Below are 15,313 nucleotides of genomic sequence, written 5' to 3' on the forward strand. Positions count from 1 at the left end.
CTCCGCAGGAACGCAGGACGTCCCGGACTCCACCACGATCGAGCGGTCCGCCAACTGCGCCCGGATCTGCTTCACCCCCAGTGCCGAGCAACAGGCCCAATTCTCCAGCCAAGGTATCCAGGGAGACTTTGTGGTCCAGTACGATGTCAACATGGCCGACCTCGTTGGGGACATACAGGTCAGTGGGGGGGGGGGAGCACAGGTTGGGGGTGGGTAGGAGAGGTGGGGGAGGGGAGGAGGAGACTGAGGGTGGAGGAGGAAGGGAGAGGGGAGGGAAGTTGGACGAGCATGCATTGGGGAAGGAAGGGTAAAATGCCGATCATGTTGATACTGGGAACAAATTGGGAGTTACACAGGAACAGGAGGAGGCCCATTCAGCCCCTCTCAAGCCTGTTACACAGGAACAGGAGGAGACCCATTCAGCCCCTCTCGAGCCTGTTACACAGAAACAGGAGGAGACCCATTCAGCCCCTCTCAAGCCTGTTACACAGGAACAGGAGGAGACCCATTCAGCCCCTCTCGAGCCTGTTACACAGAAACAGGAGGAGACCCATTCAGCCCCTCTCAAGCCTGTTACACAGGAACAGGAGGAGGCCCATTCAGCCCCTCTCTCTCGAGCCTGTTACACAGGAACAGGAGGAGGCCCATTCAGCCCCTCTCGAGCCTGTTACACAGGAACAGGAGGAGGCCCATTCAGCCCCTCTCAAGCCTGTTACACAGGAACAGGAGGAGACCCATTCAGCCCCTCTCGAGCCTGTTACACAGGAACAGGAGGAGGCCCATTCAGCCCCTCTCGAGCCTGTTACACAGGAACAGGAGGAGGCCCATTCAGCCCCTCTCGAGTCTGTTACACAGGAACAGGAGGAGTCCCATTCAGCACCTCTCGAGCCTGTTGCACAGGAACTGCATGAGGCCCATTCAGCCCCTCTCGAGCCAGTTACACAGGAAAAGGAGGAGGCCATTTTTCTGTGTGTTCGTGTTTGAACTTCTGAGTGTGTGAACTCATTTCTGTGTGTGTATTCTGTGTATGTGTATATCTGTGTTTGTGTGTGTGTGTATCTGTGTGTGTATATCTGTTTGTGTAGATGTGTGTGTGTATATCTGTGTGTATGTCTATCTGTGTGTGTATATTTATATGTGTGTATATTTAGTGGGTGTATATCTGTATGTGTGTATACCTGTGTGTGTATACCTGTGTGTGTGTGTATCTGTGTGTATGTGCATATCTGTGTGTGTTTATATCTGTGTGTGTATATCTGTGTGTGTATCTGTTTGTGTAGCTGTGTGTGTGTATATCTATGTGTGTATGTCTATCTGTGTGTGAATATCTGTGTGTGTGTATACATGTGCGTGAGTATATCTGTGTGTGTATATCTGTATGTGTATATCTGTGTGTGTGTGTATCTGTGTGTGTATATCTGTTTGTGTAGATGTGTGTGTATATCTATGTGTGTATGTCTATCTGTGTGTATATCTGTGTGTATACATGTGTGTGAGTATATCTGTGTGTGTATATCTGTATGTGTATATCTGTGTGTGTATGTCTATCTGTGTGTGTATATCTGTGTGTGTGTATACATGTATGTGAGTATATCTGTGTGTGTATATCTGTATGTGTATATCTGTGTGTGTATGTCTATCTGTGTGTGTATATCTGTGTGTGTGTATACATGTGTGTGAGTATATCTGTGTGTGTATATCTGTGTGTGTATATCTGTGAGGGTGTATATCTGTGTGTATATCTGTGTGTGTGTATATCTGTGTGTGTGTGTATACCTGTGTGTGTGTATATCTGTATGTGTATATCTGTGTGTGTGTGTGTATCTGTGTGTGTATATCTGTATGTGTAGGTGTGTTTATATCTGTGTGTGTATCTGTGTGTGTGTATATCTGTGTGTGTGCGTATCTCTGTGTGTGTGTATCTGTATGCGTGTATATCTGTGTGTGTGTATATCTGTGTATGTGTGTATATCTGTGTGTGTGTGAATATCTGTGTGTGTGTATATCTGTGTATGTGTGCATATCTGTGTGTGTGTGTGTATATCTGTGTATGTGTGCATATCTGTGTGTGTTTATATCTGTGTGTATATTTGTGTGTGTTTATATCTGTGTGTGTATATCTGTGTATGTGTGTATATCTGTGTGTGTATATATCTGTGAGTGTGTATATCTGTGTGTGTGTATATCTCTGTGTGTATATCTGTATGTGTATATCTGTGTGTGTGTATATCTGCATGTGCGCATATATGTGTGTGTATCTGTATGTGTGTATATCTGTGTATGTGTGTATTCCTGTGTATGTGCATATCTGCCTGTGTGTGTACATCTGTGTATGTGTGTATATCTGTGTGTGTGCATATCTGTGTGTGTTTATATCTGTGTGTGTGTATATCTGTGTGTGTGTATATCTGTGTGTGTGTATATATGTGTGTGTGTATATCTGTGTGTGTGTATATCTGTGTGTGTATATCTGTGTGTGTATGTGTGTATATCTGTACGTGTGTGTGTATATCTGTGTGTGTGTATATCTGTGTGTGTATATCTGCGTGTGTGTATATCTCTGTGTGTGTATATCTGTATGTGTATATCTGTGTGCGTGTATATCTGTGTGTGTGTATATATCTGCATGTGTGCATATCTGTGTGTGTGTATCTGTATGTGTGTATATCTGTGTATGTGTGTATATCTGTGTGTGTATATCTATGTGTGTGTATATCTGTGTGTGTGTATGTGTGTATATCTGTGTGTGTATCTGTGTGTGTGTATCTGTGCGTGTGTGTGTATGTCTGTGTGTGTGCATATCTGTGTGTGTGTATATCTGTGTGTGTGTATATCTGTGTGTGTGTGTATCTGTGTGTGTATATCTATGTGTGTGTATATCTGTGTGTGTGTATGTGTGTATATCTGTGTGTGTGTATCTGTGTGTGTGTATCAGTGCGTGTGTGTGTATGTCTGTGTGTGTGTATATCTGTGTGTGTGTATATCTGTGTGTGTGTATATCTGTGTGTGTGTGTATGTGTGTGTATATCTGAGTGTGTGTATACCTGTGTGGGTGCATGTCTGTGTGTGTTTATATCTGTGTGTGTGTATATCTGTGTGTGTGTATATCTGTGTGTGTGTGTGTGTATATCTGTGTGTCTATATCTGTTTGTGTGTATGTGTGTATATCTGTGTGTGTATATCTGTGTATGTGTGTAAAACTGTGTGTGTGCATATCTGTGTGTGTATATCTGTGTATGTGTGTATATCTGTGTGGGTGCATATGTGTGTGTTTATATCTGTGTGTGTGTATCTCTGTGTGTGTGTATATCTGTGTGTGTGTATATCTGAGTGTGTGTATACCTGTGTGTGTGTATACCTGTGTATGTGTGCATATCTGTGTGTGTGTGTATATCTGAGTGTGTGTATATCTGAGTGTGTGTATACCTGTGTGTGTGTATATATCTGTGTGTGTGTGTATATCTGAGTGTGTGTATACCTGTGTGTGTATGTATATCTGTGTGTGTATATCTGAGTGTGTGTATACCTGTGTGTGTGTATATCTGTGTGTGTGTGTATATCTGTGTGTGTATACCTGTGTGTGTGTGTATACCTGTGTGTGTGTATACCTGTGTGTGTATGTATATCTGTGTGTGTGTATATCTGAGTGTGTGTATACCTGTGTATGTGTGTATACCTGAGTATGTGTGCATATCTGAGTGTGTGTATACCTGTGTATGTGTGTATACCTGTGTATGTGTGTATACCTGTGTATGTGTGCATATCTGAGTGTGTGTATACCTGTGTATGTGTGTATACCTGTGTATGTGTGTATACCTGTGTATGTAAGTATACCTGTGTATGTGTATACCTGTGTGTGTATACCTGTCTATGTGTATACCTGTGTATGTGTATGTGTATACCTGTGTGTGTGTATACCTGTGTATGTGTATACCTGTGTATGTGTATACCTGTGTGTGTGTATACCTGTGTGTGTATACCTGTGTATGTGTGTATACCTGTGTATGTGTGTATACCTCTGTGTGTATACCTGTGTATGTGTGTATACCTGTGTGTGTATACCTGTGTATGTGTGTATACCTGTGTGTGTGTATACCTGTGTGTATGTGTATACCTGTGTATGTGTGTATACCTGTGTGTGTGTATACCTGTGTGTGTGTATACCTGTGTGTGTGTATACCTGTGTATGTGTATACCTGTGTGTGTGTATACCTGTGTGTATACCTGTGTATGTGTGTATACCTGTTTATGTGTGTATACCTGTGTATGTGTGTATACCTGTGTGTGTATACCTGTGTGTGTGTGTATACCTGTGTATGTGTGTATACCTGTGCATGTGTGTATACCTGTGTGTGTGTATACCTGTGTATGTGTGTATACCTGTGTATGTGTGTATACCTGTGTATGTGTGTATACCTGTGTATGTGTGTATACCTGTGTGTGTTTACCTGTGTATGTGTGTATACCTGTGTGTGTGTATATCTGAGTGTGTGTAAACCTGTGTGTGTATGTATATCTGTGTGTGTATATCTGTGTGTGTGTATACATGTGTGTGTGTGTATATCTGTGTGTGTGTATATCTGTGTGTGTGTATACCTGTGTGTGTGTATACCTGTGTGTGTGTATACCTGTGTGTCTATGTACATGTGTGTGTGTGTATATCTGAGTGTGTGTATACCTGTGTATGTGTGTATACCTGTGTATGTGTGCATATCTGAGTGTGTGTATACCTGTGTATGTGTGTATACCTGTGTATGTGTGTATACCTGTGTATGTGTGCATATCTGAGTGTGTGTATACCTGTGTATGTGTGTATACCTGTGTATGTGTGTATACCTGTGTATGTGTGTATACCTGTGTATGTGTATACCTGTGTGTGTATACCTGTGTATCTGTATACCTGTTTATGTGTATACCTGTGTGTGTGTATACCTGTGTGTGTGTATACCTGTGTATCTGTATACCTGTGTATGTGTATACCTGTGTGTGTGTATACCTGTGTGTGTATACCTGTGTATGTGTGTATACCTGTGTATGTGTGTATACCTGTATATGTGTGTATACCTGTGTGTGTATACCTGTGTATGTGTGTATACCTGTGTGTGTATACCTGTGTATGTATGTATACCTGTGTGTGTGTATATACCTGTGTGTATGTGTATACCTGTGTATGTGTGTATACCTGTGTGTGTATACCTGTGTATGTGTGTATACCTGTGTGTATGTGTATACCTGTGTGTGTATACCTGTGTGTGTGTATACCTGTGTATGTGTGTATACCTGTGTGTGTGTATACCTGTGTATGTGTGCATACCTGTGTATGTGTGTATACGTGTGTATGTATACCTGTGTATGTGTGTATACCTGTGTATGTGTGTATACCTGTGTGTATGTGTATACCTGTGTATGTGTGTATACCTGTGTGTGTGTATACCTGTGTATGTGTGTATACCTGTGTGTGTGTACCTGTGTATGTATGTATACCTGTGTGTGTATACCTGTGTGTGTATACCTGTGTGTGTATACCTGTGTGTGTATACCTGTGTATGTGTGTATACCTGTGTGTGTGTATACCTGTGTATGTGTGTATACCTGTGTGTGTGTGTATACCTGTGTATGTGTGTATACCTGTGTGTGTGTGTATACCTGTGTGTGTGTATACCTGTGTATGTGTGTATACATGTGTGTGTATACCTGTGTGTGTGTGTATACCTGTGTGTGTGTATACCTGTTTATGTGTATATACCTGTGTATGTGTGTATACCTGTGTGTGTATACCTGTGTATGTGTGTATACCTGTGTATGTGTGTATACCTGTGTGTGTATACCTGTGTATGTGTGTATACCTGTGTGTGTATACCTGTGTATGTGTGTATACCTGTGTATGTGTGTATACCTGTGTGTATACCTGTGTGTGTGTATACCTGTGTATGTGTGTATACCTGTGTGTGTGTGTATACCTGTGTGTACCTGTGTGTGTGTGTATACCTGTGTGTGTGTATACCTGTGTATGTGTGTATACCTGTGTGTGTGTGTATACCTGTGTGTGTGTGTATCTGTGTGTGTGTATATATCTGTGTGTGTATATATCTGTATGTGTGTGTATATCTGGATGTGTGTGTATATGTGTGTGTGTATACCTGTGTGTGTATACCTGTGTATGTGTGTATACCTGTGTATGTGTGTATACCTGTGTATGTGTGTACCTGTGTATGTGTATACCTGTGTGTGTGTATACCTGTGTGTGTATACCTGTGTATGTGTGTATACCTGTGTATGTGTGTATACCTGTGTATGTGTGTATACCTGTGTGTGTATACCTGTGTATGTGTGTATACCTGTGTCTGTATACCTGTGTATGTGTGTATACCTGTGTGTGTGTATATACCTGTGTGTATGTGTATACCTGTGTATGTGTGTATACCTGTGTGTGTGTATACCTGTGTGTGTATACCTGTGTATGTGTGTATACCTGTGTGTATGTGTATACCTGTGTGTGTATACCTGTGTGTGTGTATACCTGTGTATGTGTGTATACCTGTGTGTGTGTATACCTGTGTATGTGTATATACCTGTGTATGTGTGTATACCTGTGTGTGTATACCTGTGTGTGTGTATACCTGTGTATGTGTGTATACCTGTGTATGTGTGTATACCTGTGTGTATATACCTGTGTGTGTGTGTATACCTGTGTGTGTGTGTATACCTGTGTGTGTGTATACCTGTTTATGTGTGTATACCTGTGTATGTGTGTATACCTGTGTGTGTATACCTGTGTGTGTGTGTATACCTGTGTATGTGTGTATACCTGTGTATGTGTGTATACCTGTGTATCTGTATACCTGTGTATGTGTATACCTGTGTGTGTGTATACCTGTGTGTGTATACCTGTGTATGTGTGTATACCTGTGTATGTGTGTATACCTGTGTATGTGTGTATACCTGTGTGTATACCTGTGTATGTGTGTATACCTGTGTGTGTATACCTGTGTATGTGTGTATACCTGTGTGTGTGTATATACCTGTGTGTATGTGTATACCTGTGTATGTGTGTATACCTGTGTGTGTGTATCCCTGTGTGTGTATACCTGTGTATGTGTGTATACCTGTGTGTATGTGTATACCTGTGTGCGTATACCTGTGTGTGTGTATACCTGTGTATGTGTGTATACCTGTGTGTGTATACCTGTGTATGTGTGCATACCTGTGTATGCGTGTATACCTGTGTGTGTATACCTGTGTATGTGTGTATACCTGTGTATGTGTGTATACCTGTGTGTATGTGTATACCTGTGTATGTGTGTATACCTGTGTGTGTGTGTATACCTGTGTATGTGTGTATACCTGTGTGTGTGTGTACCTGTGTATGTATGTATACCTGTGTGTGTGTATACCTGTGTGTGTATACCTGTGTATGTGTGTATACCTGTGTGTGTGTATACCTGTGTATGTGTGTATACCTGTGTGTGTGTGTATACCTGTGTATGTGTGTATACCTGTGTGTGTGTGTATACCTGTGTGTGTGTATACCTGTGTATGTGTGTATACATGTGTGTGTATACCTGTGTGTGTGTGTATACCTGTGTGTGTGTATACCTGTTTATGTGTATATACCTGTGTATGTGTGTATACCTGTGTGTGTATACCTGTGTGTGTGTATACCTGTGTATGTGTGTATACCTGTGTATGTGTGTATACCTGTGTGTGTATACCTGTGTATGTGTGTATACCTGTGTGTGTGTATACCTGTGTATGTGTGTATACCTGTGTGTGTATACCTGTGTGTGTGTATACCTGTGTATGTGTGTATACCTGTGTGTGTGTGTATACCTGTGTATGTGTGTATACCTGTGTATGTGTGTATACCTGTGTGTGTGTATACCTGTTTATGTGTGTATACCTGTGTGTGTGTATACCTGTGTATGTGTGTATACCTGTGTATGTGTGTATACCTGTGTGTGTATACCTGTGTATGTGTATACCTGTTTATGTGTATACCTGTGTGTGTGTATACCTGTGTATGTGTGTATACCTGTGTATGTGTGTATACCTGTGTGTGTATACCTGTGTATGTGTATTCCTGTTTATGTGTATACCTGTGTGTGTGTATACCTGTGTGTGTATACCTGTGTATCTGTATACCTGTGTATGTGTATACCTGTGTGTGTGTATACCTGTGTGTGTGTATACCTGTGTATGTGTGTATACCTGTGTGTGTGTGTATACCTGTGTGTGTGTATACCTGTGTATGTGTGTATACATGTGTGTGTATACCTGTGTGTGTGTGTATACCTGTGTGTGTGTATACCTGTTTATGTGTATATACCTGTGTATGTGTGTATACCTGTGTGTGTATACCTGTGTGTGTGTATACCTGTGTATGTGTGTATACCTGTGTATGTGTGTATACCTGTGTGTGTATACCTGTGTATGTGTGTATACCTGTGTGTGTGTATACCTGTGTATGTGTGTATACCTGTGTGTGTATACCTGTGTGTGTGTATACCTGTGTATGTGTGTATACCTGTGTGTGTGTGTATACCTGTGTATGTGTGTATACCTGTGTGTGTGTATACCTGTGTATGTGTGTATACCTGTGTGTGTGTATACCTGTTTATGTGTGTATACCTGTGTGTGTGTATACCTGTGTATGTGTGTATACCTGTGTATGTGTGTATACCTGTGTGTGTATACCTGTGTATGTGTATACCTGTTTATGTGTATACCTGTGTGTGTGTATACCTGTGTATGTGTGTATACCTGTGTATGTGTGTATACCTGTGTGTGTATACCTGTGTATGTGTATTCCTGTTTATGTGTATACCTGTGTGTGTGTATACCTGTGTGTGTATACCTGTGTATCTGTATACCTGTGTATGTGTATACCTGTGTGTGTGTATACCTGTGTGTGTATACCTGTGTATGTGTGTATACCTGTGTATGTGTGTATACCTGTGTATGTGTGTATACCTGTGTGTATACCTGTGTATGTGTGTATACCTGTGTGTGTATACCTGTGTATGTGTGTATACCTGTGTGTGTGTATATACCTGTGTGTATGTGTATACCTGTGTATGTGTGTATACCTGTGTGTGTATACCTGTGTGTGTATACCTGTGTATGTGTGTATACCTGTGTGTATGTGTATACCTGTGTGTGTATACCTGTGTGTGTGTATACCTGTGTATGTGTGTATACCTGTGTGTGTGTATACCTGTGTATGTGTGCATACCTGTGTATGTGTGTATACCTGTGTGTGTATACCTGTGTATGTGTGTATACCTGTGTATGTGTGTATACCTGTGTGTATGTGTATACCTGTGCATGTGTGTATACCTGTGTGTGTGTACCTGTGTATGTATGTATACCTGTGTGTGTGTATACCTGTGTGTGTATACCTGTGTATGTGTGTATACCTGTGTGTGTGTATACCTGTGTATGTGTGTATACCTGTGTGTGTGTGTATACCTGTGTATGTGTGTATACCTGTGTGTGTGTGTATACCTGTGTGTGTGTATACCTGTGTATGTGTGTATACATGTGTGTGTATACCTGTGTGTGTGTGTATACCTGTGTGTGTGTATACCTGTTTATGTGTATATACCTGTGTATGTGTGTATACCTGTGTGTGTATACCTGTGTGTGTGTATACCTGTGTATGTGTGTATACCTGTGTATGTGTGTATACCTGTGTGTGTATACCTGTGTATGTGTGTATACCTGTGTGTGTATACCTGTGTATGTGTGTATACCTGTGTATGTGTGTATATCTGTGTGTGTATACCTGTGTGTGTGTGTATACCTGTGTATGTGTGTATACCTGTGTGTGTGTGTATACCTGTGTATGTGTGTATACCTGTGTGTGTGTATACCTGTGTGTGTGTATACCTGTGTATGTGTGTATAACTGTGTGTGTGTATACCTGTGTATGTGTGTATACCTGTGTGTGTGTGTATACCTGTGTATGTGTGTATACCTGTGTATGTGTGTATACCTGTGTGTGTATACCTGTGTGTGTGTATATACCTGTGTATGTGTGTATACCTGTGTGTGTGTATACCTGTGTATGTGTGTATACCTGTGTGTGTGTGTATACCTGTGTATGTGTGTATACCTGTGTGTGTGTATACCTGTGTATGTGTGTATACCTGTGTGTGTATATATACCTGTGTATGTGTGTATACCTGTGTGTGTGTATATACCTGTGTATGTGTGTATACCTGTGTGTGTGTGAATACCTGTGTATGTGTGTATACCTGTGTGTGTATACCTGTGTATGTGTGTATACCTGTGTATGTGTGTATACATGTGTGTGTATACCTGTGTATGTGTGTATACCTGTGTGTGTATACCTGTGTGTGTGTATACCTGTGTATGTGTGTATACCTGTGTGTGTGTGTATACCTGTGTATGTGTGTATACCTGTGTGTGTGTGTATACCTGTGTATGTGTGTATACCTGTGTGTGTGTATACCTGTTTATGTGTGTATACCTGTGTGTGTGTGTATACCTGTGTATGTGTGTATACCTGTGTATGTGTGTATACCTGTGTGTGTATACCTGTGTATGTGTATACCTGTGTGTGTGTGTATACCTGTGTATGTGTGTATACCTGTGTATGTGTGTATACCTGTGTGTGTATACCTGTGTATGTGTATACCTGTTTATGTGTATACCTGTGTGTGTGTATACCTGTGTGTGTATACCTGTGTATCTGTATACCTGTGTATGTGTATACCTGTGTGTGTATACCTGTGTGTGTATACCTGTGTATATGTGTATACCTGTGTATGTGTGTATACCTGTGTATGTGTGTATACCTGTGTGTATACCTGTGTATGTGTGTATACCTGTGTGTGTATACCTGTGTATGTGTGTATACCTGTGTGTGTGTATATACCTGTGTGTATGTGTATACCTGTGTATGTGTGTATACCTGTGTGTGTATACCTGTGTGTGTATACCTGTGTATGTGTGTATACCTGTGTGTATGTGTATACCTGTGTGTGTATACCTGTGTGTGTGTATACCTGTGTATGTGTGTATACCTGTGTGTGTGTATACCTGTGTATGTGTGCATACCTGTGTATGTGTGTATACCTGCGTGTGTATACCTGTGTATGTGTGTATACCTGTGTATGTGTGTATACCTGTGTGTATGTGTATACCTGTGTATGTGTGTATACCTGTGTGTGTGTGTATACCTGTGCATGTGTGTATACCTGTGTGTGTGTGTACCTGTGTATGTATGTATACCTGTGTGTGTGTATACCTGTGTGTGTATACCTGTGTATGTGTGTATACCTGTGTGTGTGTATACCTGTGTATGTGTGTATACCTGTGTGTGTGTGTGTGTATACCTGTGTATGTGTGTATACCTGTGTGTGTGTGTATACCTGTGTGTGTGTGTATACCTGTGTATGTGTGTATACATGTGTGTGTATACCTGTGTGTGTGTGTATACCTGTGTGTGTGTATACCTGTTTATGTGTATATACCTGTGTATGTGTGTATACCTGTGTGTGTATACCTGTGTGTGTGTATACCTGTGTATGTGTGTATACCTGTGTATGTGTGTATACCTGTGTGTGTATACCTGTGTATGTGTGTATACCTGTGTGTGTGTGTATACCTGTGTATGTGTGTATACCTGTGTGTGTGTGTATACCTGTGTGTGTGTGTATATACCTGTGTATGTGTGTATACATGTGTGTGTATACCTGTGTGTGTGTGTATACCTGTGTGTGTGTATACCTGTTTATGTGTATATACCTGTGTATGTGTGTATACCTGTGTGTGTATACCTGTGTGTGTGTATACCTGTGTATGTGTGTATACCTGTGTATGTGTGTATACCTGTGTGTGTATACCTGTGTATGTGTGTATACCTGTGTGTGTGTGTATACCTGTGTATGTGTGTATACCTGTGTATGTGTGTATACCTGTGTGTGTATACCTGTGTGTGTATACCTGTGTATGTGTGTATACCTGTGTGTGTGTGTATACCTGTGTATGTGTGTATACCTGTGTGTGTGTATACCTGTGTGTGTGTATACCTGTGTATGTGTGTATACCTGTGTGTGTATACCTGTGTATGTGTGTATACCTGTGTGTGTGTGTATACCTGTGTATGTGTGTATACCTGTGTATGTGTGTATACCTGTGTGTGTATACCTGTGTGTGTGTGTATACCTGTGTATGTGTGTATACCTGTGTGTGTGTGTATACCTGTGTATGTGTGTATACCTGTGTGTGAGTGTGTATACCTGTGTATGTGTGTATACCTGTGTGTGTGTGTATACCTGTGTATGTGTGTATACCTGTGTGTGTGTATATACCTGTGTATGTGTGTATACCTGTGTGTGTGTATATACCTGTGTATGTGTGTGTACCTGTGTGTGTGTGAATACCTGTGTATGTGTGCATATATGTGTGTGTGTATACCTGTGTATGTGTGTATACCTGTGTGTGTGTGTATACCTGTGTATGTGTGTATACCTGTGTGTGTGTATACCTGTGTATGTGTGTATACCTGTGTGTGTATATATACCTGTGTATGTGTGTATACCTGTGTGTGTGTATATACCTGTGTATGTGTGTATACCTGTGTGTGTGTGAATACCTGTGTATGTGTGTATACCTGTGTGTGTATACCTGTGTATGTGTGTATACCTGTGTATGTGTGTATACATGTGTGTGTATACCTGTGTATGTGTGTATACCTGTGTGTGTATACCTGTGTGTGTGTATACCTGTGTATGTGTGTATACCTGTGTGTGTGTGTATACCTGTGTATGTGTGTATACCTGTGTGTGTGTGTATACCTGTGTATGTGTGTATACCTGTGTGTGTGTATACCTGTTTATGTGTGTATACCTGTGTGTGTGTGTATACCTGTGTATGTGTGTATACCTGTGTATGTGTGTATACCTGTGTGTGTATACCTGTGTATGTGTATACCTGTGTGTGTGTGTATACCTGTGTATGTGTGTATACCTGTGTATGTGTGTATACCTGTGTGTGTATACCTGTGTATGTGTATACCTGTTTATGTGTATACCTGTGTGTGTGTATACCTGTGTGTGTATACCTGTGTATCTGTATACCTGTGTATGTGTATACCTGTGTGTGTATACCTGTGTGTGTATACCTGTGTATATGTGTATACCTGTGTATGTGTGTATACCTGTGTATGTGTGTATACCTGTGTGTATACCTGTGTATGTGTGTATACCTGTGTGTGTATACCTGTGTATGTGTGTATACCTGTGTGTGTGTATATACCTGTGTGTATGTGTATACCTGTGTATGTGTGTATACCTGTGTGTGTATACCTGTGTGTGTATACCTGTGTATGTGTGTATACCTGTGTGTATGTGTATACCTGTGTGTGTATACCTGTGTGTGTGTATACCTGTGTATGTGTGTATACCTGTGTGTGTGTATACCTGTGTATGTGTGCATACCTGTGTATGTGTGTATACCTGCGTGTGTATACCTGTGTATGTGTGTATACCTGTGTATGTGTGTATACCTGTGTGTATGTGTATACCTGTGTATGTGTGTATACCTGTGTGTGTGTGTATACCTGTGCATGTGTGTATACCTGTGTGTGTGTGTACCTGTGTATGTATGTATACCTGTGTGTGTGTATACCTGTGTGTGTATACCTGTGTATGTGTGTATACCTGTGTGTGTGTATACCTGTGTATGTGTGTATACCTGTGTGTGTGTGTGTGTATACCTGTGTATGTGTGTATACCTGTGTGTGTGTGTATACCTGTGTGTGTGTGTATACCTGTGTATGTGTGTATACATGTGTGTGTATACCTGTGTGTGTGTGTATACCTGTGTGTGTGTATACCTGTTTATGTGTATATACCTGTGTATGTGTGTATACCTGTGTGTGTATACCTGTGTGTGTGTATACCTGTGTATGTGTGTATACCTGTGTATGTGTGTATACCTGTGTGTGTATACCTGTGTATGTGTGTATACCTGTGTGTGTGTGTATACCTGTGTATGTGTGTATACCTGTGTGTGTGTGTATACCTGTGTGTGTGTGTATATACCTGTGTATGTGTGTATACATGTGTGTGTATACCTGTGTGTGTGTGTATACCTGTGTGTGTGTATACCTGTTTATGTGTATATACCTGTGTATGTGTGTATACCTGTGTGTGTATACCTGTGTGTGTGTATACCTGTGTATGTGTGTATACCTGTGTATGTGTGTATACCTGTGTGTGTATACCTGTGTATGTGTGTATACCTGTGTGTGTGTGTATACCTGTGTATGTGTGTATACCTGTGTATGTGTGTATACCTGTGTGTGTATACCTGTGTGTGTATACCTGTGTATGTGTGTATACCTGTGTGTGTGTGTATACCTGTGTATGTGTGTATACCTGTGTGTGTGTATACCTGTGTGTGTGTATACCTGTGTATGTGTGTATACCTGTGTGTGTATACCTGTGTATGTGTGTATACCTGTGTGTGTGTGTATACCTGTGTATGTGTGTATACCTGTGTATGTGTGTATACCTGTGTGTGTATACCTGTGTGTGTGTGTATACCTGTGTATGTGTGTATACCTGTGTGTGTGTGTATACCTGTGTATGTGTGTATACCTGTGTGTGAGTGTGTATACCTGTGTATGTGTGTATACCTGTGTGTGTGTGTATACCTGTGTATGTGTGTATACCTGTGTGTGTGTATATACCTGTGTATGTGTGTATACCTGTGTGTGTGTATATACCTGTGTATGTGTGTGTACCTGTGTGTGTGTGAATACCTGTGTATGTGTGCATATATGTGTGTGTTGTTATGGGCCAGGGATTAGAAAACTCCAAAGTGTATTATGGAGTTCACCTGACCTGTAACAGTTTATTGAATTTGGCTGGGATGGGTACGAGTCCGGGGTTAGTCAGCGGAGTCCTTAGGCGCTTTTAATTAAAAAAACAAGCTTTATTCTAAGAACTTAGTTTTTTTTTAAATCTAGAGTGCCCAATTCATTTTTCCAATTAAGGGGCAATTTAGCGTGGCAAATCTACCTACCCTGCACATCTTTGGGTTGTGGGGGCAAAACCCACGCAGACACGGGGAGAATGTGCAAACTCCACACGGACAGTGACCCAGAGCCGGGATCGAACCTGGGACCTCAGTGCCGTGAGACAACAGGGCTAACCCACTGGGCCACCATCCTGCCCTCTGAGAACTTAGTTAACATTTGCATAAACATGCACAGCAAGAATTTTTATCAACTACAAACCCTACACAGCTACAGTGATCCATGTATAACCCTTAATGAATT

General features: G+C 41.2%; 2 protein-coding genes across 2 annotated transcripts in view; one reads left to right on the forward strand and one right to left on the reverse strand.

The window, feature by feature from the left end:
- Positions 1-15,313, reverse strand: part of atp2b4 (ATPase plasma membrane Ca2+ transporting 4) — a 386,143-nt gene that overhangs the window by 141,549 nt on the left and 229,281 nt on the right. The gene's annotated exons all lie outside the window — the stretch shown is intronic.
- The window catches only part of itih6 (inter-alpha-trypsin inhibitor heavy chain family member 6), a 106,894-nt gene that overhangs the window by 33,911 nt on the left and 57,670 nt on the right, over positions 1-15,313 (forward strand). Inside the window, exon 5 of the mRNA XM_072487923.1 lies at positions 9-178. Within this exon, the coding sequence (XP_072344024.1) occupies positions 9-178 (170 nt within the window). The remainder of the gene's footprint in view (positions 1-8; positions 179-15,313) is intronic.

Source organism: Scyliorhinus torazame, chromosome 22 (genome assembly GCF_047496885.1).
Source record: "Scyliorhinus torazame isolate Kashiwa2021f chromosome 22, sScyTor2.1, whole genome shotgun sequence".
Lineage (NCBI taxonomy): Eukaryota > Metazoa > Chordata > Chondrichthyes > Carcharhiniformes > Scyliorhinidae > Scyliorhinus > Scyliorhinus torazame.